Consider the following 26323-nt stretch of genomic DNA (forward strand, 5'->3'; position numbering starts at 1 on the left):
ATTTTTGTTTTATTGTCTCCATAGGAATTAGTGCAAGGGAAAGAATATTGTTCAACAGTTTACACGTTTCTGAGCTTGGGTTAAAATGTATTTATAAGGTATGAAACGTAAAACTACGAACGAAAAAATAAATGAATTCTTTAGAGATAAGATAACTGTCTAGCATGAATTTAATCTACTTGTCACAAACTTAAACTTATCGATCAGTTGCACTCAACATACAATATTTGTCATTATCATCGTGTATCTCTCACATCAGTGTCCATTTCTAAAACACCTACGAGATGCATTCACAACAAAGGTTATGTCTAACGCAAAGTTGTGAAAACAATTGTATTAATCTCGTCGGCGATGTCTCGCACAACTCAAACAACACAGAGACATTAAGCTTTGATACCCACGGTGAATATTAGCTTTAAATCTATCTCTAGAATCTAAAAACTAATAAATATTCATCCTCAATCAAGATTTGTGAGGTATATATCTATAACAACACAAATCCAAACATAAATGTAAAAAGATCAAGGAAGACAACAATAATGATTTGTAAAACATATATTATACAACACCATGATCAACAAATATACATAGGTTCAGAGTAAGCTTACAAACACAACCCAACAAATAGAAAAATACATATAGAAAAAGAGAAATGAAGCAAACATCTCACGGATTGTCAGTTCCGATTGATGAGAAGTCTGCTCCGGATCATCAAAATGCAAACTCCAATGTTGTTTTCCAAGCCTCTCTACCAAAGAATGAAGGTGATGGAGTTGGGGCTCAAAAATACTCAAACCATAACATAAAAATCTGATTTTAACCTATTTATACAAGTTTCAAATCTGTAGTGCCCGCTTAGTCCATTCTGATCCCACTTAGCGTGAAACATGTTGTCTCGAGAAAAATTCAACACTTGTTTTTGCCATAACTTTTGAACAGTAACTATGAATTACACACGGTCGTAAGTGTTAGAAAGCTTATTCAATGCCCTATATTAAAATGAATAAATATCACTGTTTGAATACCTACAAAAAATGAAATAAAAATCAATCAAACTCAATGATATTTACATGATAATGCAACTATACACAATATTTACACGAAAATGAAATATAAACATATTTACATAAAAGTTGAGGGTTTTACTATAAAAACCAAAAGAACAAAGTCAATAAATGCCACAAACTAATGCTCAAAATAACGATATTTTGTCACTTATCAGATGCTAATTGCTATGATATGTAGGGTTACATGCTGAGAAAACAAGGTAATTCAATATATATTTCTTAATGTTGACATATACAAGGTCATTTTAACAAATTTATCTTCCCTTCAAGGTTTAGTTTAATGAAAAGACTATAAATTTATCTTCCTCTCTACAATTTTGTTTAAAGTTGATGTTTTTAGTGTTTGATTTATCTGGAACTAAATAAGGATTTCATTTCTAATTTTAAGCTTATGTTGGTTCTTTGGCTGTAATATTTTATGATAGTGTAAAATAGTAAAGGATCACTGTGAAAATATTCATCTACGAAATATGTATAATGTAATGGTCTTTCATGGTACATTTTAGTGTTATATATAACTAAGAAAAAAGTTGTATAAAATTGGTGGTACAAGTGTGTACTAGCTTTTAACGGAGCTCATATGTATTTTATTTTTGGTTTATCTCATTTAGTAGTGAAAGTGAGAAAAATACACAAGAATGATGGGTTGAATTGTGTATTTGATAACTTTTGTTTTTTCAAAACAGCAACTTTTGAATCTGACCAAGTTTAGATTCTAAGCTAAAGTGAGTAGCAGCGGAATAATTTAAAGTGCATAAGCAATAAGTAAATGGCACATAAATTATCATAGTTCTTTTATAACAAGAGTAGTCCAGTCCCCTTGTCACACAAGAGCTTTTCATTATAATCAAAACCTGATTGCAACTTGCTTAGACACACTAGTCCAAGACTTCCTGCTCAATCACACCTGAAAGACACTTCCTTGCCTAAACACACTCGTTCAAGACTTCTTTGCTCAATCAAACTAAAAGAGACTTCCTTGACTAAACTCACAGTTAAGGACTTATTTGTTCAATTTAACTAGAAAGATACTTCCTTGCCTAAACTCAGAGCTTAGGACTTCCTTGCTCAATCTAATATAAAAGAGACTTTCTTGCCTAAACACTTAGTCTGAGACTTCCTTGCTCTAACACATTATTTGAGACTTTTACAAATTATAAATAAACTATTTAGGATTACAACAAAATTTACTTGATATACAATCAAAGGTACAAAGAATACAACACAAGTAAAGACCTTGTTACTTGAGATTTCTAAGATATACAAGTGTAAGAAAATCTCAAATTTATGTGCAATACAACAACTATGTATAAAAGTATAGAGAGCAAAACAGTTCTTGTTCTATATTGTTGTATGTATTCTTGTTACTTCTTTTGAATCTTCAGCTCCTCATATAGAGGGAACAAAAGAGACGTTGGAAGCTTGCTTGCATAAGTGTCTTTGTTAAAGAAACAGTTTCCAAGAGAGAGACGTTGGAGTAGGTACGATAAGGATCTTCATCTTCTGAATAATCTCTTTATCCATTGTGTCTTTCTCAAGTAAGGAGTCCATAGGCATGCTGGAGTATACTAAAGAAATTGTGTCACACAACCTTGAACCTTGTGATAAAACCTTTAGTTGACTTTCTTCATAATTCTGGCCGTTGACAAGATAGAGCTACTTTTGCATAGAGTACAGACCAAAAGGTGATGTACTATGTTTCCAGCTTATTAGAGGCCGAGTCAATATTGCGTTGAGGTTCTATTTGAAAATCATATTTTGATCCATTAGAATATGAAAATGAGGTTGATCAAGAGGTTGAAAGTGTTGAGCAACCGGTTTCTTTTAGTGAGTTGATGTGGTCTACTTGTGATAAAAGGCCTTTCCTTCGATACCCCTCGAACGAGTATGTTTTACTTACCGATGGCGGAGAACTCGAAAGCTTTAAAGAAATTTAGGAGGATGAGAACAAAATGGAGTGGATGGATGCCATGAAGGATGAAATGCAATCACTTCGTAAGAATAATACCTTTGAGTTAGTGAAGTTGCCAAAGGGTAAGAGAGCATTGAAGAAGAGATGGGTTTATTGGATAAAGCTGGACGAGTGTATTTATCAAAGAAGATACAAGGCTCGTTTGGTGGTAAAGGGTTTTAAACAACGAGAAGGTGTTGATTTTGGCGAGATTTTTGCTCCGGTTGTGAAGATGCAATCTATTCGAGTGGTTCTTGGGCTAGCCACTAGTCTTGATTTGGAAGTAGAGCAAATGGACGTGAAGACGGCTTTCTTTCATAGTGATCTACGTGAAAAAATTTATATGGAGCAACCGGATGGATTCCTAAAAAAGGGAAAAGAATATTATGTTTGCAAATCGGTAAAAAGTCTTTGTGGTTTGAAACAAGTACCTCACCAATGGTATCAAAAGTTGAACTCGGTGATGATTGAACATGGGTACAAGATGACCAAGGCCGGTCATTGTGTGTTTTTCCATAATTTCTCCGAAGGTGATTTCATTATTCTGTTGCTTTATGTGGATAATATGATAATTTTTGGAAAAGATATTTCAAGAATTAAAGAGTTGAAGAACACTTTGAGTGAATCTTTTGCCATGAATGATTTAGGAGAGACTCGGAAAATTCTTGGTATTGAAATTGTTTGAGATCGAAATGAGAAGAAGTTATACTTGTCACAAGAAAAAGTATGTGGAGAAAGTCCTTCAACATTTTAATATGGATAAGGCTAAAGTAGTGAGCATTCCACTTGCTTTTCATTTCAAGCTTAGTCATAAACTATATCCATCTACGAATGAAGAAAAGTTGAATATGAAGAATATTTCGTACTCATCGATCGTAGGTAGTTTGATGTATGTCATGGTTTGTACGAGACCTGATATTACTCATGTTGTGGGAATAGTGAGTCGTTATCCCTCAAATCTGGGAAAAGATCATTGGGAGGTCGTGAAGTGGGTGATGAGATATTTGTGTGTCACTTCAAATTCAAGACTAACTTTGATATGTAAGAAGCCAATGTTGGTTGGACATACAGGTTCAGATTTGGCTGGAAGCTTGATTGATCGAAAATCTACTTCACGATATATGATGACTTTTGCCGGGGAAGTTGTTGCTTGGCAATTAAAGTTGCAAAAGTGTGTTGCACTTCTACTACTAAATCAAGTTTATAGTTGTTGTGGAAGCGTCAAAAGAGTTGTTATGGTTGAGGAAATTTGCAATAGAACTTGGTGTGAAACTAGAAAAGTATGTCTTGTTTTGTGATAATCAAAGTATCATTCACTTATCGAAGAATTTCTCCTTTCACTCGAGGTCGAAACATATTGATCTTCGTTATCATTGGATTCGTGATACATTAGATTCCAAGTTGATGGAGCTTGAGAAGATTCACACCGATGACAATGGTTCGGATATGTTGACAAAGGTGTTGCCTGGGGGAAAGTTTGAGTTTTATCGTATAGAAGTTGGATTGGTATTGCCCTCCAACTAGTCGGTCGGGAGAGTTTGTTGGGCTTTCTCTCATATTTGGAGAGGCCCAATTGGATGTGGGTCAGTGACTCATGTGTGTGTAAGCCTTTGTTATTATCCAACAAAGAGGAATAAGGTTTAAATATGAAAAACCACAAGAGAAAATAAGTGAGAAGAGAGAAAAATCAATAGCCACATCAAAATCTCGCAGCCCTAATTTCAGCATTGTTCAGTCCCACGAAATTGGAGCTTGCGCAAAATCCAACGGTCGGATCGTCCTGAAATTTTGATACAACATTCATGACTTATAAGAGCATATTTTGAACGGTGGTGATTGGATTCAAAGCTTTCTAAGTTGGTATGTCGAGTCCATATTTGAGGTCAAAATTTCTTGGTGTTTTTGGATTGTTGTGTCTCTCTTGATTCTTGCCGTATTTCAAGATTAATTGCAAATCTTGATGATGTTGATGAAAACCTCTAACTAGAGTTAGAGAGAACCTTGTTTGTAATCATTGTTGATTATAGTGGAGATTTTAAGTGGCCTACAAGTTCCGTAGTTTTTTACTCCTAGTTAACAGAGGTTTTTCCACGATAAAATTGTGTTGTGTTATTTGATGTGTTTTTTTATTGTCGTTGCATGTGATATTCGGGAGAGTTTATGTTGAATTTTTCCATTGCGTTTGTGATTTATTTCCAACAGATTCAAACCCAAACTCAAAGGAGGTGCACCGGTTTGAGAACATATTGCTTTCTAACACTACAAAGTCTTTCCTCTGTCAAGGCGAATGTTAACAAGAACCGATGCTGAGGCAAAACTAGTGTATTCTAATTTCTATTTCTAAATTTAAAAAAAAAAAAAGTTTCTACCATTTGACTGAAAGCTTCACCTAAATATCCATACACTCCCACAGTCCCACTTTACATTATCATAGTTTTTTTTCTCACGTGTATCAATTTTATAAATCGAGTATCCTTTGCGCGCTATAAAGATTAATTTCGACAAATTATCCTTAAAAGATTTAATATTACTGCGTATTCAGGACTAAATTCAAATATAGAATATCTGATTAAGAGGGAGTAGACTTCACCATCTCATCCAAATACTCTTGCGTGACATGGTTGTTATTTTATTAATAAAATATTTTTAAAAAAATTTAAATTCCTTTTCTCAAAAAGAGATGCATGAATGAGAAACGTTGTAAGAGTCGTTAGATACAAATTAAAAAGCAAGACAGCTAGCTGCAAACAACAACTTTCTATACTAAAAAAGTATCATTAGGTTGAAAAGGATGCCATGAAATATAACTAAGCTAACTAACACATCTCAAAGGGAATATACATATACATATATATATATATATATATATATATATATATATATATATATATATATATATATATATATATATATATATATATATATATATATATATATATATATATATATATATATATATAGGGAGCATATCAAGTGAGAGCATTTTTAAATGAGAGGATGAGAGGAATAAATATCAACTTTTAGATTCATCAAGAGAGAGAAACTAATAGCCACATTAATGTATTAACATTCTCTCTCTTCATGAATCTAAAGGTTGATATTTATTCCTCTCATCTCTCATTTAAAAATGCTCTCACTTGATATGCTCCCTATATATATATATATATATAAATTTTCAATTCATGTTTTCTTATTTTTTATTAACGATAAAAAGAATAAATTAGCATTAATTCTTTTTGCTAGAATTTATTTCAATTCTTTTTGACAACTGAAATACAGTACTACTACTAGTAGATGCTTTTCTAAATAATGCACACATATGAAGAGTATGAACTCAATTATTGGATGAATGTGCATGATTTGACTTTGTAAGCCCGATTACAGCCAATAAATCAAAATAATCTAAAATACATAGCCGGTGGAATTTTAAGAAGAAGAATAAAAAATGCATCTTCAAATAAATATAAAATAAAATTTAATAAGAAATACAGCACACAATTAATAATTTACAATAAATACAGTCCTTTTATTTAGATAAATTTTTACTAATTTTTAAAATTATACATTGACTATAATTTTTATTAATTTAAATAAAAACAATATTTATATACTTGAAAAAAATATCATCATTAACTACGTTAATAATGATCATTTTAAAACTAATTCAGATAAAATTTGAATTATGTTAATTGAAATTATAAAATCAAACTCTTGATACTGAAATAATGTGATCGACATTGAAAGGAAATTTAAAATATTTAATGTCAGAATTGAACTCCGAACCGAACTATATCGGTGGTGTAAAACTAAAAAAACATGGATAATGCTAACTTGTGCTCCAAGGGCACAAGTTAAGAGATAAATATAGCAAAAATTACTTGGAAATTGTGAAATTTAATACTAGATTATAATTAATGATATTATTGTTTTTTTCAATACAAATTTACTATTTAAGAGTTTTTTAATATGTGCCTTTTGGGCACAAATTAGCATTACCCAAAAAACATTACTAAAATATTAACTACTTTTTAAATTATAGTCTTAATATTATTAACACATATTTTCTTATGGGGTGTTTGTTTCAGGAATATAAATGTTATTTTCGAAAATGTGACATTGGAATTCACATATTCCCTTGTTTGCTTTAAATTTTGATAAATTATTCTCATATACATTTTATTCTCAAAAATATATTTTGTTCATGAATTTCTTTATTTTCATTCTCATCTCAAAGGATGAAAATCTTACATTTTCATGGGAAGATAAAATAATCAACCATAACTTTCCACTCTCATATTATTTTAATATATTCATTTTTTAATTTTTAAAATTTAATTAAAATAAAATTTAAAAATAATCCTAAAAACTTTATTTATTTGTCAAACACATTGATATGAATAAAGTTTCAGGCAATAATATCCATAAGAATGATATTCTCAAGATTATAATTTTAATCTTTCAAACAAACACACTCTTAGTTCTTGATATAAAAAAGGTAATTTAGAAAAACATAAATATATTTTTTTCCACAATTTATTATATCAGTTGTATTTTTATTCTAAAAAAACATTTTTATTTAATGTATATTTTCTATTAAAATTTAAATAGCTAAATATAATAGATACCGATTCACAAAATAATAAGACTATATATTTCATAAGAAAAACTATGTTTGAATGAATAAAAACCCTATGTTTAGTAAAAAAAGAAATAGAGAATACCATAAAACTTATTGCATATATTAGATAATCACATTGATAGTGAATAAATTAATAGAATAAACTTGAAATATTTAACAAAATTATTGGTACATGAAATGATAAATAAAAATGATATAAAAAAGTATCTTTTTAATTAATATTTAATATTTTTAATTAGATAAATAAGAGAAAAATGAAAAAAAAAAAAAAAAAAAGATACTCTGTGTTCTAATATGGCCAAGCACTCGAGCAAGACATGACAAATGGACCTTCACTATAAGGCCATAAATCAAATTTGAGCTACTTGCTCATCATTAGTTGTTCGATCCAATTCAACATTCTTGTACATTATGCGCCGCGCTAACCAATAGCGGTTTGAATCGTCTGTCATATTTAAACTCATCTACACACCACTATAAATACTTTACTCATTCACTCTTGTGAAGTTTCACCTCTATGACCTCGTTGATTTAGGTGTTGAAGTGCTAATCTTTCAGGAACATCCCCGTTTCACCGTACCACAGATCAGTACTGACTACTGACACATCAAAGAATTTTGAATCCGCACATCATCAATCTTTTGTTCTACACAGAATAATGACATATTCTGAGAGAATCGTCTTATGATTCTCACGATTTTCCATGTCAAATTCACAAGATACTTTCCATTACGTCGCTGCAACCGATATATCAATTTATCTAATCTCCATTAAATCTCTTAACCTATAATAATGGTTTCCAAGTCACAACATCGGTTTGGCAGCCAAAGTCCTTGTGCCACTCCTCGTCTCTGTTTAATAAGTTCCATCTCCTCCCGCCAAGGGAGACAATCTAGTCCTAGTAACTTCTTTGACAATCTCATCTCCTTGGGCTTCAGTTCTTCCACCTATCAATCGAGGCTCCTTTAAGATTCTTTCGCCTTTCATACATTTTTAACAACTGTTTTAAGGCTAAACTTCTAAGCAACATCAACTGCAAGCTCATGAATCATAAACGTTCTAGAGCCTCCAACAACTTTATACCACACTTGGAATGCAAGTAGCAAATAAATTCAATAATAACATTTAAAATTTAGAACAACAGTAGAATGAAAACCTTATGGGTGAGAAGTTTTTGTAAGTAAAAGAAAATTCGTAAATAGTTCTGCCGCGAGGCCTCACATAATGGGAGCTAGTGTAACATGATTACCATTGAGCCACACCTCATGCAATTCTCAGCAACGTTGCCTCATAACAATGGAGGGCTTCCAAATCACCTGAAGTAGTCACACACCTACCTAAGTTCATTGCCCTAGGAAATCTCCATCATACCATTCTCACAAAAGAGATGGGCAAGGCATTGAGGATCATACACCCTCTCATTGTTAGAGGAACCCATTCTCAAAACAGATTATCGACAGTATGATTCCCAAGCCTTTCGAAAAGTTATAGAAGCTGGATAATTACAATGAAATCGGGGATTTGGACAAGCATATTGAACGCTACATACTATAATCGACTACAACCACAAAGGAACGCGGCAAATTGTTTGTACTAACTCTCAAAGTATCTGTCATGACATGGTTCACAACCCTACCATACAGTTCCATTAACTATATGAAGAAGTTGTGTGATAAAGTTACATCTCAGTTCACGACACATAAGCGGTAACCAAAGACAATAGCCATCCTTAGCAAGATCCATCATCAACAGAAGGAAACCCTCAAGGAGTATATCGACTTAATCATAAAGATAACGATAGAGGTAGGCAGATTAAATGACGGACTGAACAATTGGTAAATAAAGGATTATGGATATACTGCATGGTATGTGAAAAGTTAGGACTAAAAGGCACTAGAAGCACAAACCACCTTATTACTAGGGCTCAACCATATGTCAATTATGAAGAAACACTTATAGAATAAGATGTACAAACAAAAAATGAATAGGGAAACCAAACAAATGAATGGTCTAGAAATAGAGACACATACTTTCGCCGAGATGATGAATATCATGATACTCACCAAGGAGTACATGCTAGATTTTCATTTTACACCTTTCTCAGCACATCAAGAGAAAATATCATACAAGAGTGCATGAATACCAACTTCAAAGAAGCCAAAGTTAGATACATATATCCTGTCAAACAATTAGCCATGATAGATATGACAAGGTTTTGCCGCTTCCATAAAAGCCACATGCATAACATGGATGGGTGTGTCCATATGAAAAACATAACAAAGAATTGATAAAGAAATAAAGATTAAGCCTATATTACCTAGAGAAAGGATGGAAGGATGGTCAAGAGAGGAGAAAGGGATCCCTTAGAGGATTCAAGAGACAAGATGACTCACCATGAAAGTAGTGCCTCCCCTGTCGAGATAAATAATCACAAAAAAGACGATTGAAGTCGTTATGAAGATCAAGGAAGGAAAAGATAGAAGCTACAACGAGGAGGAGGATCAAAGAGGGAAACAAAAATTCATAGAATCTATCATAAGAGGATATAACTTCATTGCATCTTTTATTGGATGTTTTTCCTATCCGATGACACCGTCAAATGGGATGGTAAAAAGGAAGATTGACGATTCGATGTTAATCAATAAGAAAGAAGATCCCATCATGTCAGCCTCAGACCAAGTTTTTACTTCGGAGACAAGGAAGAGGAGAAAACTATTGGTTGGAAGCGCTCCTTAAAGACGTCCAATCAAGGTTTTAAGCACAACCTCATAACAACTACCAAATACCAAGAACACCGACAATAGACCTAGAGTGATAACCCTCAAAGGTGTCAACACCCGTTTTCAAAAGAAAACAACAAAAAAACTTATAAACGAGAGAAAACAACAAACATGTTTCAATCATTATCAATATTATTACAAAGACGATCCTAGAGAAACACCGTTAAAAAATAAATATGGTACACTCCCTACGAGGCTAACTCAAGAATGACCACTCTCCCGTCCTTTATTTTGTGCTCTAGAGTCAGGATGAATCTGCTCCCTCAAGATTTTTACTCAGGGATGGAATAATTCCTCCAGCTTCAAGACATTCTTGAAAGCCACCTACATTATAGAGTAACTAAACTCCATGACTTTTGCATACTCTTTGGTCAAATGAACCTTTTTAGACTACATCTCATGCAACTCATATTAATATGTTTTTAAACCCTAAATTAGAGGAAGGATCCACATTGATGAAAGTGTTGTCCAAAACTCATTTGCAGACGAAGATGTAAACTGTGTCTAACGTCTCTTGGTCCATCCATGACACCCAATTTCCACCTTCACACACCTTATTGTTGTTCTAGTTACCTCGATCCATTTTCGCTTCACTACCAAAAGATAAAAAGAACAATCGTAATCATAATGACGCGATTGTAATTTTATTCTCTACCTAACTTCATTATCAGTTGGGTCACAATGAAAAGCATATTGTTGTGCCCTAATATAAGTTTAAGCCTCCCTCTCTCGCTTGAAGTCACCCACACGCTCTGGGTTGGTTAACGAAAAAAATTGTGAAAGCAGAACCTCTAGCAATTTCTTTAAGATGAATGTCACAAGAAGTACCCCCATATTGAACAACTACAATAACTTTGAGTCTTTCCTTGGCATCCACACCAAGAGCGCCAACGATGAACAAACAAAACAGTAAAAAGAGAGTAAAAAATATTACCTTTAAGAATCCATAATATCTGTTATATGAGGAGATCGAATTCCTTAACTCAAAAAATATTGTCAAAGTAGAGAAGGAAAGACTGAGAAGAAGGAGAACATAGGCACGATGGGTTGAATACAACAATTGAAAAAAGAAAATAAATTAAGGGCTTAACAAACGAGGAGATCAAAACCACTTCACCGTTGAATTGAACGTTAGAGTGTTAATTTTTCATACACATCTCTACACTACCACACTAAAGATCAGCACCACCGAATAACTTTGAATCCACATATCACCCATGTTTCTCTTTCTTCCATATTAAAATACTATTCCATATCTAAATAAAGGAAGCTATCAAATCAACCACTAATGATAATATCATAGAAAATTATATAAACTTAGTGGAAGAAGTTTTGTCATCAAATAATTTGATTATAGATATTTATACACTTTAATTTATCCTGAATTCCATTTATTTCTAAAAATTTGATATATTTTTTAAAGAAAATTGTTCTAAAATGAACTGTTTATTTTATTTACATTATTTTTTTAATTAATATATTTTTTAATATATTTAATTTTTTAATTTATAATAAAATAAATATATCAATATATAATAAAATATTTTAATAAAATAAATTAATTGTTTTTATATTTAATTAAATTTATATATTTACAATTTTTTTCTGGTTATTCATTTATTAATTATATATTTCATACCATAATGGAAAGGTCAATAAAATACACTTCATAAGCTTAGTTAGGCTTAGCCCCATCATCCCTATCTTCTTCATTCATCATTCATCTTTTTAATGCAAATCTTCAATTCATCTCAATTTCATTTCTTTCTTTTAAACTGATTTTGTTCAAATAAAAAAAAATTGAAATTTTAATATTTTACTTCATCTGGGTTGAAGAATTGTTGGTTTTTGGAAAAAAAAGAAAAATTCTTGACTTTCTGAGGAAAATTTGAAGTGGGTTTTGGTTGAATCGAGGTAAAGACTCGAACTTTGCATATTGGAAAACTTGTTTTTGTTATTTTCTATGAAGAAAATGTGGATCTTGTAAAGCTGTTGATTTAATCGAGAAAAGATGAAAAAATAACTAAAATGGATACTTTTTTTTTGGGTTTAGGTGGATCAACTTTTTCTCCTCAGCTATAGGAGAAGAAGAAGAAGCTTGAAAAGGTGAAGTAGCTTTTTATGTTGGTTTAAAAAGTGGTGCTTTGTTCATTATTGCTTAGTTTTGAAAAGTTGAAAATTTAGTAGCAAAATACATTGAGTTGACTAAAAATAGAGATGATGATATTCTACGCTTTCATAAGAAGTTCAATATTTGGGATTTTTTTTGTGTTTGTGATTTTGTCAAATGTAGTTAAATGTTCATTTATGTAGTTTTTTTTTGGGGAGGGTGCTTTAAATGCTGAGATTATTTATTACCAGATGTTAGGTTGTGACATTTAAGATTATCTGAATTGTGGTTATTGTGATTGTAAGAGTATGAGATCATCACCAATCCCAGAAAGGAAAAAAGGATGTTATTTTCCTTTTTCTTAAATGAAGTAGTTTTACATTTTTGTATTGTTGATGTTTCTTATGTCTTTAATTCTGGCAGAAGTTTAGTGGTGCTTTTGCCATCTGAAAATTTAGTACAGAATCTATAGGTGATTCTGTTTTTTAGAAGTTTGCTTGTAATCAAGGTCATGTAGCACCAGGGCCGTCTTAAGTTTTCGAGGCTATGTGTAGGTTAACTTCAGTTTAACTGACAAATATTGGGCCTTGTGTGGTAGCCTGCGCTCAAAGATGGCTCTGTGTAGCACTGACACTTCACATTGAAGGTGTGTCCTTGTGTCTGATGCATGTCCAACACTGTTTTCTCAAATTATTATGTGTTGACGCATCAGTGTCAGTGTTGTGTCCGGTTTCTTTGTCAGTGCTTTAGAGTATAGACGAAGTTTTTAGTTCATTAATACCCAAAAGTTGACTACCATAAGACTTTTCTTGCTGGTTTTTTCCCCTGCCTTTACTTAACAAGCATTCCGATATGATTTACAGGTATTTGTGGCTGCAACATATTACTCAATTATATGAGCTTTGGTAGAGTGCAATATGATAGAGACCAAGTGTAGCCGAATTGAGTGAATGCTGTATTCAGATTCGGTATTACACAAAGCACATCATTAAAAGTGGAAGAGGGTGTTATTACTTTAAATTTGATTAAAGTGTATCGAAATGGGGGTTCAGTGCTCCAGCTTGGTACCATGTTGTGTGAATTCACAAGTTAAAACATCTGATCTTGAAGTTCTGAATGATGGTAGGTAAAACTGATACACTGATTGATACTATAGTAGATACGGTTTTGCTGAGTAAACTATCATTAATACTTGCTTTTATGTTTATTGCGATGTTCGTTACAGAAAGTGAGGATAGAAATGAGGCTAATAATGGGCCTGTGTTTCGTGAATTTACATTGGGGCAACTTAATAATGCAACGTCTGGTTTTAATATTGAGAATATAGTTTCTGAGCATGGTGAAAAGGCTCCAAACGTTGTTTATAAAGGGAAGATGGAGAATCAAACGAGAATTGTTGTTAAGAGGTTTAATAAAAGTGCTTGGCCCGATGCCCGGCAGTTTTTGGTAAATATTATCTTTTTCCTTTTAATGACTTCTTCGAACATGCTCTTAAACTTTGAATTCTCCTGTTCACGGACTTGCACTATACAAAACACAGATTTGAGCTTGAAATGCCATTGACAGGTGATATCATAATAGTTCGTAAAATGGTTAAGTTTCATTATTTTTCTGAAACTAGCGCACAAAGTTGTTCCCGTATGTTTTCCTTTCACTCTGGTCTTTTCACTTTCAATTAACGAGAACAAATTTTGGTCATTGTAGGAGGAAGCTAGATCAGTTGGTCAGCTTCATAACGAAAGATTGGCAAATTTACTGGGTTGTTGTTGTGAAGGTGACGAGAGGTTGCTCGTGGCCGAATATATGCCCAATGAAACACTTGCAAAACACCTTTTCCATTGTAATAGCTCATCTCATATGTCCTCCTTTTGAGATCATGTTTTCTTTGATACATTATCTTGATTGTATTGTTGACATTGTATGCATGTCTATATCAGGGGATGCCCATCCGATGAAATGGGCAATGCGACTCAGAGTTGTTCTTCATCTTGCAGAAGCTCTAGAGTACTGCACAAGCAATGGCCGCACCCTCTATCACGACCTTAATGCATATAGAGTTCTATTTGACGAAGTAAGTTTTGTAGTCCCTTTTTTACACGTTAATCATAATTCGATTAATATAAAGGATATGTTAAATTTTACAGGATGGTAATCCCAGGCTTTCAAGTTTTGGCCTTATGAAGAATAGTAGGGATGGAAAAAGTTATAGCACAAATTTGGCATTCACCCCTCCGGAGTATCTCAGAACTGGTGTGTCATATTTCTTTACTGTTATGGTTTTATATTGTGTTCTCTTTTTCGTGTTTTTCATATTTGTCTACTTTTGAACGAGGGTTTCTATTCTAACATATGATTTTTCTTTGTTCTGTAGGGAGAGTAACTCCAGAAAGTGTAATATATAGCTTTGGTACTCTTTTGCTCGACCTTCTTAGTGGGAAGCATATCCCTCCAAGTCATGTAAGTCATCTTATTTTAGGGAAAATATAAGTATTGCAAACCTTTATTGATGATTACTTAATTCGAAATAATATAAATATTTACCGATTCCAAAGTTGAATATGGCTTAAATTTGACTTCATGAACAGGCCCTTGATTTGATTCGCGATAGAAATCTTCAGATGCTAACAGATTCTTGTCTGGAAGGACAATTTTCTGATGATGATGGAACTGAGTTGGTGCGCCTTGCATCTCGTTGTTTACAGTATGAACCTAGAGAGCGACCTAATACAAAGTCATTAGTGGCTGCTTTGGCTCCTCTTCAAAAAGAAACAGAGGTGTGGCCGTCTACTACTACTATTTTTAAGCGTACACATGAATGGCATTCACGATAATCGAACACGGCTAATCATGCTTGGAATTTCCCCTCCTGATTATTTTGTCTTACTGAAATTTTTTTCTAGGTTCCTTCCCACTCGTTGATGGGTATCCAACATAGTGCTACTATTGTTGCTTCACTGACTCCTCTTGGCGACGCATGTTCAAGAAAGGACTTGACTGCTATACATGAAGTTCTCGAAAGTATTGGCTATAAAGATGATGAAGGCGTAGAGGTTTTAATCCATTGCGATATTCCCTTTTCATTTATTTCTTCAAATATTGTATTCTTTAATAACTTTTTTATTTCTCACGGTTGTTAGTTTAAGGTGCAATATAGTAACTCACACACAAACCGTGAAATGATATATTGTACCCTATTTTCGATGCTAACTTGAGCTCTATCTCTCCTGAAATTGTAGTTATCTTTCCAAATGTGGACGGATCAAATGCAGGACTCAATAACTAGTAAGCAAAAAGGAGACGCAGCTTTCCGACACAAAGACTTCAAACTTGCAATAGAGTGCTACACTCAGGTAGAATTCTTTTGGTATTGGCATGCTATATTTGACATTTGATTTGGTTCTTTTCAGTTCATTTGTTTAACAAGAGTTTATTGTTTCACATATAGTTCATTGATGTTGGAACAATGGTTTCTCCAACTGTCCATGCACGTCGCAGCCTGTGTTATCTCATTAACAACCAACCTCAGGAAGCTATGAACGACGCAATGCAAGCACAAGTAATTTCCCCTCTATGGCACATTGCATCATATCTTCAATCTGTTTCTTTGGCCGGACTCGGAATGGCGAACGAATCTCAAGTTGCACTTTCCGAAGGAACAACACTGGAAGTCAAGCGAAATGCACATATGGGAAAAAAGTGAAGTGTTTGTACAAAGTTTATTGCCGATCGTATTTTCTGCATCTTGACACGTATCACCCTACTGCATTGTTGTCGGTTACAAATTTCATCACGTGTCTGAATTTTTTTTGAAGGGTTGGTTATATATTATGATTTGATTTCAAGAGCATGAAATAGTATTTATTTGTTTCTCCAACTGATAAGAAAAGTGATTATGAAAAATTCTGTTGTTCATAGCAGATGATGTGTTGAAATGCAGAAAATTGTTTTCTGTTTTCTTTCTCTTATGCAGATCATTGGAATTACAAGGGACCAGTTTGTGAATTTTTCTTCTTCTTTCTTTCTACTACTATGCATCTTGTGGAACTGGGAATGTAATTGTGATAATTGTTGTATATTTCATTGTTCCATTAATAAACACATCACCATTTAGTGTAACATTTTCTGTCAACACCAAGTGGGGTTGGCCTAAGGGCTCATCGCCTCTTACGGTGTTGAATCTGAAAAACAAGTTGACTAATCTTTGGAATTCGATTGGAAAATGGGGCGTTACGTCACTGGGTAAAGGCTACTTCGAATTTTCATTCTCTTCCATTGAAGATGTTAGAAGGGTGAGATCAATTTCTTCTTGGAATCTCAATTCTGGGTTCCTCAAATTGTTCCCATGGACAAAGGATTTTAATCCCCACTTCCTCAAACAAGCTTCAGCCCAAGTTTGGTTGCGTATTCATGGTTTGGCACAAGAGTATTGGAGGCCCAAGATAGTTTTTGCTATAGCCAGTAGCGTTGGTATTCCTTTATGCACGGATTCAGCCTCAAACAAATGTTGCTTTGAGAGACCATTTGGTCACTATGTTCGTGTATTGGTGGACTTGGATTTATCCCAAGAACTTCGGTACAAAGTCTTGGTTGAGAGGAAGGGTTATGCTTTTTTTGTGGAGCTTGAATATGAAAACCTACCAGATTACTGTTCCTTCTGTTGCCAAGTTGGTCATGGGCTGGAAAAGTGCAATCGGAGGAATGTGGAGGGAAATCCAGACAAGAAGAACAACAAAAAAGCTTATGTGCAGATCAACAATGTCTCATTGAAGGAGAGTGGGAAAGAGGTTCGGCCAGAAGTAGATGGAGAGCTTAGGGACACTACTGAAAATGCAAATAATGTCAAAGATGCTGCGGAGAAACCAGGTGTGAAGACAGATGATCGGATTGCAGCTGGAGTGGTTGTCACAGATGTTGTCGAGGATACAAATTTGAAGGAGGTCTCACCGGCCATTGTGGTGGAGGATGGTTCCGGTACTTCTGAGAATTCCATTGAACAATACAGTAACGAGGAGTTCGTTGCAGATACAAACCCGTTGCTTGGAGAAATTAATAGGAACATGGCTTTTTTAGACTCATCTTGGGCCAACATTGCACAAGCAGAAGCTGGTAGAAATGGGTTAGGGGTGGACAATACCCAAGTTGCAGTAGCAGATGATGAAGGATTTCAATTGGTTAAATCCAAGTCAAGAAAGAAAGCGCAGCACATTCAGGCGGCTAGGAGCAATTACATCACCAGGTCAAGGCCAGGTAGTGCTCAAAGCTCGCCGTTATGAATTGTATTTTTTGGAATGTGAGAGGTATTGCCAACTCTCCTACAAAACTGGCTTTAAAAAGGTTAATTCTAAACAATAAGCCTCAATTTGTTTTCATTGCGGAGCCGTGGATGAATGTCGATTTGTTTCCTCAAAGTTGGTTGAGAAGACTGAATCTTAAGATTTTTGCTATGAATAATAGAAATCAAGTTAATCCTAATTTGTGGTGTTTGTGCGATAAGAGTTTGGACCCTACCTGTTTGGATAGTGATGACCAACAAGTTTCCTTCACTTTCAAGGCTAACGGTAAGTCTATGGGAATGTCTGCTGTGTATGCTTCTACTTGTTACATTGCTAGGAGGTCTCTTTGGAGTAAGCTGCAGGATATCTCGTCTAGTAACCCGATCCCCTGGTGTTTCATTGGGGATTTTAACACTACTCTTGGTTCCCACGAGTATTCTGGCTCTTCTGCGCCAGCCCGAGCCCCCATGGAGGACTTCTCAAATTGGACCAATACTAATCACTTGCTGCATTTACCTACTTCTGGAGCTTTCTTCACTTGGAATAATGGTAGAAGCGGTTCCAGCCACACTCAGAAGCGATTGGACAGAGTCATATGTAATCAGGACTGGGTGGATGCTTGTGTTTCAACCTCTTGTTCAACCTTGCCAAAAACTAGGTCAGACCATTATCCTTTACTGTTACACTTCAACTGTGATAATGCCAGCTTCAAATCTCAATTCAGATTTCTTCGTATGTGGACTCTCCATAAGGATTGTATTAAAGTGGTGGAAGATTCTTGGAAGACTAAGGTTGTTGGTTGCCCAATGTTTGTGTTGACTAAAAAGCTTCAAATTCTTAAGAGCAATCTTAAGGTATGGAACAAATCTGTTTTTGGGAATGTGCAGAATCAGGTTCAAAAGGCGGAGCAGGATTTAATAATGATTCAAGAGGAGATTACGAATTCGGGACATTCTGACTTGTTAGCCGATAAAGAGAGAGTGGCTCAAAGTAATTTGGATCAAGCTCTTAACATTGAGGAAACCTTTTGGAAAGAAAAGGCCAAGATTCAATGGAACATCGAGGGTGACAGAAATACGAATTTTTTTCACAGAATGACCAAAATAAAAAATGCAACCAAGCTTATTCACTCTTTGAAAATAGGAGATTCTAATATTACGGATCAAGATCAGTTGGCCTCCCATGTGGTGGAACATTATAAGGATTTGTTTAACAATGTTGCTGTTTTGCAGGATAATGACTTGGTTCAAAACGTGATTCCTCACTTGGTTACAGATCAGACCAACAGCCTGCTTACTATGCTGCCCTCCGAGGACGAAATCTACAACGCCACCTTCAACTTGAGAACTGATAGTGCGGCTGGTCCGGACGGATTTGGTCCTCTTTTCTTTCAAACTTACTGGAAGGTGATCAAGTTTGATGTCATTAAAGCCACAATGCAATTCTTCACAGATTCTTGGATTCTTCCGAATTATAATTCCAATACTGTGGTCCTTATTCCAAAATCTCAGGAGGCGGAGCGCATCGACCACTACAGGCCTATCGCTATGGCAAATGTCAAGCATAAAATTATTACGAAGATTCTAGCGGACAGGTTAGCTAAGGTGTTGCCCCAGATTATCTCTAAGGAGCAAAAAGGCTTTATACATGGTAGAAGTATTAAGGAGTGTATTTGTCTTACTTCCGAGGTGGCTAACATTATGCACAATAAGTCGATTGGAGGGAACGTCGCAATGAAAGTGGATATTGCCAAGGCTTTCGATACGTTGAGTTGGGATTTCTTATTGAAAGTCTTGAAAAAATTTGGTTTTAATGACACATTCTGCAGGTGGATCCACTGCATTCTTCAATCCGCGAATGTCTCCATCTCCTTCAATGGTAGGCTCCATGGATTTTTTACTTGTCAAAGGGGGGTTAGGCAAGGAGACCCCTTATCTCCTTTACTTTTCTGTGTTGCAGAGGACGTGCTTAGCAGGGGTCTGTCGCAGCTAGTTTCTACGGGCAAGATTAAGTTAATTAATGCTTCTCGTGACTTGAAAATTCCTTCCCACACGTTATACGCGGATGATATCATGTTATTCGTCAAGGGGAATATTTCATCTATTGATGCCATCAAGGAGCTCTTTTGTAGTTATGCGGATTGCTCGGGTCAGTTTTGCAATCCCTCCAAATCCATCCTTTATGCCGGTTCTATGTCTTCTACTAGACATGCTTTTTTTGCGGAGAGAATCGGTTTTAACATAGGTCACTTGCCGTTTATTTATCTCGGGGTTCCTATTTTCAAGGGGAGGCCAAAAAATACTTACTTCCAGCCTATTGCGGACAAAATTAAATCCAAATTGGCCTCTTGGAAAGCTTCTCTTCTGTCCATCGCAGGTCGCATTCAGCTTGTGAGGTCGGTTACGCACAGTATGCTGATGCACTCTCTCATGATTTACTCATGGCCTGTAAGCTTAATTCTGGAGGTGGAAAAATGGTGCAGGAACTTTATCTGGAGCGCAGACATTAATCGGCGGAAGATGGTGACTGTCGCGTGGCAGCAGTGTTGCAAACCGTACAAAGATGGTGGGTTTGGCTTGAGATCGCTTCGGCTCATGAATGAAGCCACAAACCTGAAACAATGTTGGAATATTTTCAGCTCAGATGAAGACTGGGCGCGGGTTTTAAGAGCCAGAATTATTAAGAATGGACATTTGGTTAATTATCATGTTTTTTCTTCCATTTGGACAGGTAGTAAAAGTGTGTATCATGTTGTGGATGACCATACAACTTGGCTAATTGGTAGTGGTGAGAAGATTAAGTTTTGGACTGACAATTGGTGTGGGCAAAAATTAATCGACATTGTTCCGCTTCATCCAAATCTGCACAGGAACTTGAAGGCTAAGTTGAGTGAGTATATTCATAATCAATCAGTTATCATTCCTCATAATTTGTTGTCGTGTTGTCCTATGCTGCAACAACTTGTGTCTCATTTATCGGTTAACCCGCTTGGTGATGATAGGATGTTTTGGAAGGGTACGGATAATGGTTTAATCACTGTCAAAGATGCGTACACGCACCTTGCTGCTAGCCACCAGACCTGTTCGTGGGGTAAAGCTATTTGGAACCCGTCGGTCCCGCCTTCGAAATCATTGTTGCTTTGGAGAGTGATTTTGGGGAAGTTACCCACTGATGACAGAATGTCCTCTAGGGGATGGTTATTTCCATCCCAATGCAGCCTCTGTCTTTGCGATGTGGAGAATATACAACACTTATTTTTTGATTGTAAGTTTGCAAAATGTCTTTGGGGCTGGTTGTGTTGTTTGCTTGGTTTATCTTCTTCTTTTTCTTCTGTTGCGGACTGCATCTCTCTTCTTGGCAGTAGGCATTCCTTGCAGTGCCAGGTTGTCCTTCTTGCTGCGGTGGTCAACACCATCTTCTTTATTTGGAATGCTCGAAACATGGCCCGGTTTCAAAACAAGATCACCCATTGGAAGTCTGGTTGCGCTATCATCGTTTCTCTCACGGCTTTAGCCGGTAATCTCACACCTAAATGTTCCAACAACGATATTCAGGATTTTATTATTTTAAAAAATTTCGCGGTCTCTGTGCACCCTCCTAAACAGATGATTTGTATTGAGGTTCTGTGGAGCCCTCCGACTCGGTTTTGGGTGAAGGTTAACACTGATGGGGCAGCTGTTGGTACGCCTACGGTGGCTGCTTGTGGTGGCATTTTTCGGGACCATAATGGCGATCATTTGGGCAGTTTTGCTAGCTTTTTGGGTCCGGTTAACGCTTTGTATGCGGAGCTCATGGGAGCCATCCTTGCCATTGAGCATGCTCTTAGTCAGGATTGGCCTAATTTGTGGCTGGAGTCAGATTCTAAGACTGTGGTGCTAGCTTTTAGCGATGCTTCTGTTGTTCCTTGGAGGCTTAGAAATAGATGGGATCTTTGTATTCAAGCCCTCAACAATCTCAACTTCATGGAAACTCATATCTACAGAGAGGGAAATTATTGTGCAGATAAAATAGCTAATTTAGGTCTTTTAGTGACTAGCTATACTTGGTGGGATAGTTTACACCCCAATGTAACTAGTGATTTCAATCGAAACAAGTTAGGTCTTCCTAACTTTCGTTTATGTTAGGTTTGAGGTTTTGGTCTTTGTCCCCCTCATTTTTGTGTACCTAATTTTCCTTTTTATATATCATGGGCAAATGCCCTCTTTTGATTAAAAAAAAAAAGTGGGGTTCCATAAGGACAATTGTTGGTTTTGCTTTTGCTCCAAGTACCTGAACTTTTTCTAAGACTATGCACAATGGTTCAATGATTTAACACCCTTCTTTTTTATTTTTTATACTCCACATCATTTTCTCTCTCTTCCACCTAATAGTTTAACACTCTATCCCATCATTTTTATTTCATATTCTTTTATATTTTTGTTTTTGTGATTATATATTAATAATAATTATCAATTAAAATTAAATTAAAGTAATTAAGAGTTAAATAATTTATTTTAAGTTTTTTCTAATTTAATAACTTATTTGAATTTTATTTTTTTAATTTTGGGTAGTTTATAATGTAATTAGTAGAATTTTGGGTGTTAAAAGGGTTATTGTTGGATCTATTTTACTAAGAAGATGTTTAGAACTACAAACAAAAATTTATTGTAGGCTAAATAGAAAAACTAGAGAGAAAAAAGTCGATTTCTTTTGTGTTCAAATCAAATGAACCAAGTATCTATTTATAGAAAATAATGATGAATTTTAGTGAAAACAAAAATAAATAAAAAATTGATTTATTATAAAATAATTATTTTAAATAATTATGATGAAATAAAAATCTAAATAATCAAAATAACTAATAATATTTTGCAAAGTATATGATGCGGTTCCAACTCACTTCTCATTGAACATGAATATATTCATCACCAATTAATCCACATTATATTCAACATCTCATTCAACACACCATTAGAAGCATTGAATAATTGAAAAAAGAAAATTTCTTTGCCAACCTCCCAACCTTCTAGTTCACCTCTGGTGAAAAATCCAAACTACCCCTGACTTCGGAAATGAACTTCCGAACTGCATGAAAAAGGTGTTTTCGGAAGTTCATCTCCGAAAGCGCCTTTTTTTTATAAAAAATTGTCTTATTTCGGAAGTTCATTTCCGAAACCACAATTTCGGAAATGAACATCCGAAATAAGACACGTTCTGCAGATTAAGCAGAACACTCCCCCTCCCCCATTCATTTACCCTAATCCAACATCAAACAACACCAAAGGCGAAATTTTGTTAAAAGACTTCCAAGGCAACATCAAAGGCTCCAACAAGCTTCCTATACTACATTAAAAAGCACTCCAACCTCTTCAATCGGTAAGCATTTTGAGTTTTAGATCTATGCTTAAAATTGATATTATGGTGTTTACAAATAGGAAAATATGTATTAGGTTAGGTTGGTACTGGTATTTAGGATGTTTAGAATGTGTAGACATAGGTTTAAAGTTTGATTTTGGGGTCTGCCATTGTAGGTTGCAGAAAAGCTCTGCGCAGGGGTGTTTCGGAAGTTCATTTCCGAAAACACCTCCATCCCAGTTTCGGAAATGAACTTCCGAACTGTATCAGAAGTGCATTTTTTTTTGTTTTTTCATTTGTCTCGCATATTAATCGATTTCGATTGTTTACAGGAACATGTCAGGCAACCAGCCAACACGCATCAGACAGGGCAGGGAGTCCCAGACTGCGTCGGCTAGACGCGAGCGGGCGGCGGCGCAGCTGGCGTCGACACGCGGGCGGGGCCGGGGACGCCGTGTGCACGTTCCACAGGACTTGGTGGAGAGTTCATCTGCTTCAGGCTCTAGGAGTAGGCTGGCTCGGGTATCTTCTTCCCACCAGCGAGAGGAGGAGGATGAGGATGAGGAGGAGGAGGAGGTCATACCGGATGTTGACCCTCCAGTCGGGGAGGAGGAGGAGCAGGAGGAGCAGGAGGTGGATAGCTATCCGGGAGGGCCTTTTGACACTTCCCTGCTGATTCACTACCAGGATCACGTCGCTCGGCGGATCTGGGAGGGAGAGGTATTTTTTTTAACTTAGCCGTTTATTTGTCACCATTTTTTATAATTTTACCGTTTATTTCTCGCTTATTTGTTTTTTTTTTGTAACAGGAGAGAGAGCCATTGAAAATGGTGAACCACTCCAGGAAGATTTTCGGTCTGTTTAAACCAGCAGCTCAGTGGTTTAACGACCATGTGCGAGGTTCAGGGCTTAGCGGGCTCTGCATGACTGGGTACACCACCATCAGCACCGGCATGCAGGGGGCATTTGTGGAGCGCTGGCACAAGGAGACGTCTTCTTTCCACTTGCCGGTGGGGGAGTTGACGATCACCTTGCATGACGTCTAGTGTCTTCTCCACCTGGCTATTAGGGGGCCGCTGTTGCACCACTCCAGGATCCAGAGGGTCGAGGCCATTGAGTGGATGATGCACTATTTGGGCCTGCCGCACGAGGTTGCTCACTTTGAGTGCGTCACGACTTGTGGGCCTCATGTCCGGTTCACTACACTGAGCATCTATTTTGAGTTCCACCTGGACGCGGCGGCCGAGGCCGAGCAGGAGGATAACGACCTATTCAGGGAGTACCACCGCGGCTGCGCTCTCCGGTGCTGGTACATGCATGTGGTAGGCGCTGCATGCTTTGTGGACAAGAGTGCCAGGTACGTCGACGTGGCCTACCTTCGCTATTTCATGGACCTGGATACCGTTCACCAATGGAACTGGGGGTCATCTACTCTGGCATATCTCTACCAGAAGCTGAATGAGGCCTCCAACTAGAGGACGAGGCAGTTGGTCGGATCCTGCACACTGCTTACGGTACGTTTTATTTTAATACATTATCGTATTTATTTATTTATATATGTTTCGTATTTAATTTTAATACATTATCTTGTTTCTGTTTCAGAGCTGGATCATCTCCTACTTCTCCCGTATCCACGGCTTTCACATCGATCCTGCGTACGTGGACGCCATGCCCAGGGCCGCCAGATACGCTCTCCAGAGGGGGAACGATGCGATGGGACCATACCGTCTGTACTTGGACCGCACGATGCACGACGACGTCACCTGGAGGCCGTTCGTCGACTACGCTCAGATTGTCCCCTTTGACGGCATTGCTCTATATTCAGGCTGGTTGGCATGCGGGACCGGCATCATGGTTCGTTATCTCCCTGAGCGGTGCATGCGTCAGTTCGGATTCGTGCAGCGGATACCCAGGTCACCCTTTGAGGCTGCTCCCGACACTGTGACCCGAGTGCAGCTCACTGCCATATGGGAGCATTGGGAGGATCATGTGGTACCGCTGGAGTACCGTCTCACTCGGGTCACCCAGGACTGGCACAGTGAGGAGGGATACGTCACATGGTTCTACCGGGTGTCACATCCTCTTCTGAGACCCGACATTCCCGGCGCTCCTAGGCCAGCACACGAGGAGATCCTGGAGAACCAGCAGGCCGAGGATGATCACGCCATTGATCTCATGCCGATCTGCCAATGGATATCGATGATTGGGCGGGACGCGTTGGATCGAGGTATCGTGGAGCGGGGCGGTCCAGAGGCAGTCGCGGTGATGGAGATGATCGTCCTTGATGCGGACCGTGCGGCGACATACACGCGGCAGAGGAGGTCTCAGGGCGAGAGGTTTAGGCACACCCAGTAGTGGTCGGGTTTATATATTTTTTGTTATCGGATTGTATCTTTAGCACACTATTTTTATTTTTTTCGGTTTGTATATATTATTTTCATCGGATTAGTATTTTTTTTTGTTTATTTATCATATTAGTATTTTCAGTTTATCTATTGCTTATTTTATTTGGCGTTTGCGTTTAATTAAAATGCGAGACTGTTATGAAAAAACATAAAAAAAACACAGTTTCTGCATAATTCGGAAGTTCATTTCCGAAGACACCCCCCATGAGGTGTTTTCGGAAGTTCAACTCCGAAGACACCCCCCATGGGGTGTTTTCAGAGATGCACTTCCGAATTAAGGAAATTTTTTAAAATAAAAAAGCGCTTCGGAAGTTCATTTCCGAAGCAGGGGTATTTTGGGATTTTCGCTGGGGGTGACCCCCATAGGGAGGTGGCCAAAGAAAAAACCTTGAAAAAATTATTCAACACCCCATTACAAGTGGTCTAATATATCTATTGTGTATTTTGTTTTTGACAAACTTTACTTCCTTCCTTAGACCGAGGCATTTCAATGCCGAGAAAGTATTTGATCACTCTCTAATGTCTTTAATATTGAAACAACCATCGAGAATTTTTTAGAGATTAACAATGGCGGTTGGAAAGTTAACGTGAATTGAAAAGGTCATCGTATTTTTATGGGAGTTAATTTTAGTTTTATTAATTATTAATATTAATTAATTATTAATTAATAATGACTCACTCATCAAAACTTAATTTTGACTAATTAACTTCATCCCACTATTTTCTCTCAAGTTAGTTGAATCATTTACCTATTAATACAATTC

At 36.4% G+C, this 26323-nt stretch overlaps 2 protein-coding genes across 2 annotated transcripts; both read left to right on the top strand.

Moving 5' to 3' along the window:
* The first annotated feature begins 12111 nt into the window (after positions 1 to 12111).
* LOC131609609 (serine/threonine-protein kinase BSK3-like) lies at positions 12112 to 16360 on the top strand. The gene is made up of 12 exons (XM_058881355.1): positions 12112 to 12351; positions 12491 to 12543; positions 13411 to 13669; positions 13773 to 13993; positions 14252 to 14387; positions 14485 to 14618; positions 14692 to 14797; positions 14919 to 15004; positions 15133 to 15321; positions 15448 to 15597; positions 15784 to 15897; positions 15993 to 16360. Exons 3-12 carry the CDS (start codon positions 13588 to 13590, stop codon positions 16245 to 16247), a joined length of 1473 nt encoding a protein of 490 aa, XP_058737338.1. The 5' UTR covers positions 12112 to 12351; positions 12491 to 12543; positions 13411 to 13587; the 3' UTR covers positions 16248 to 16360.
* A 216-nt stretch (positions 16361 to 16576) lies between these two features.
* Positions 16577 to 17820, top strand: LOC131614346 (uncharacterized). The gene is made up of 2 exons (XM_058885943.1): positions 16577 to 16599; positions 16659 to 17820. The coding sequence occupies exons 1-2, from the start codon at positions 16577 to 16579 to the stop codon at positions 17818 to 17820; spliced, it is 1185 nt and encodes a 394-aa protein (XP_058741926.1).
* The last annotated feature ends 8503 nt before the right edge of the window (positions 17821 to 26323 follow it).

This window comes from Vicia villosa, linkage group LG6, assembly GCF_029867415.1.
Source record: "Vicia villosa cultivar HV-30 ecotype Madison, WI linkage group LG6, Vvil1.0, whole genome shotgun sequence".
Classification (NCBI taxonomy): domain Eukaryota; kingdom Viridiplantae; phylum Streptophyta; class Magnoliopsida; order Fabales; family Fabaceae; genus Vicia; species Vicia villosa.

Coding starts and splice junctions, on each gene's coding strand:
- LOC131609609 (XM_058881355.1), top strand. CDS start 13,588: ATGGGGGTTCAGTGCTCCAGCTTGGTACCATGTTGTGTGAATTCACAA. Junction 15,005..15,132: donor AGCATATCCCTCCAAGTCAT/GTAAGTCATCTT, acceptor CTTCATGAACAG/GCCCTTGATTTGATTCGCGA. Junction 15,898..15,992: donor CAATAGAGTGCTACACTCAG/GTAGAATTCTTT, acceptor TTTCACATATAG/TTCATTGATGTTGGAACAAT.
- LOC131614346 (XM_058885943.1), top strand. CDS start 16,577: ATGCATCTTGTGGAACTGGGAAT. Junction 16,600..16,658: donor CATCTTGTGGAACTGGGAAT/GTAATTGTGATA, acceptor ATCACCATTTAG/TGTAACATTTTCTGTCAACA.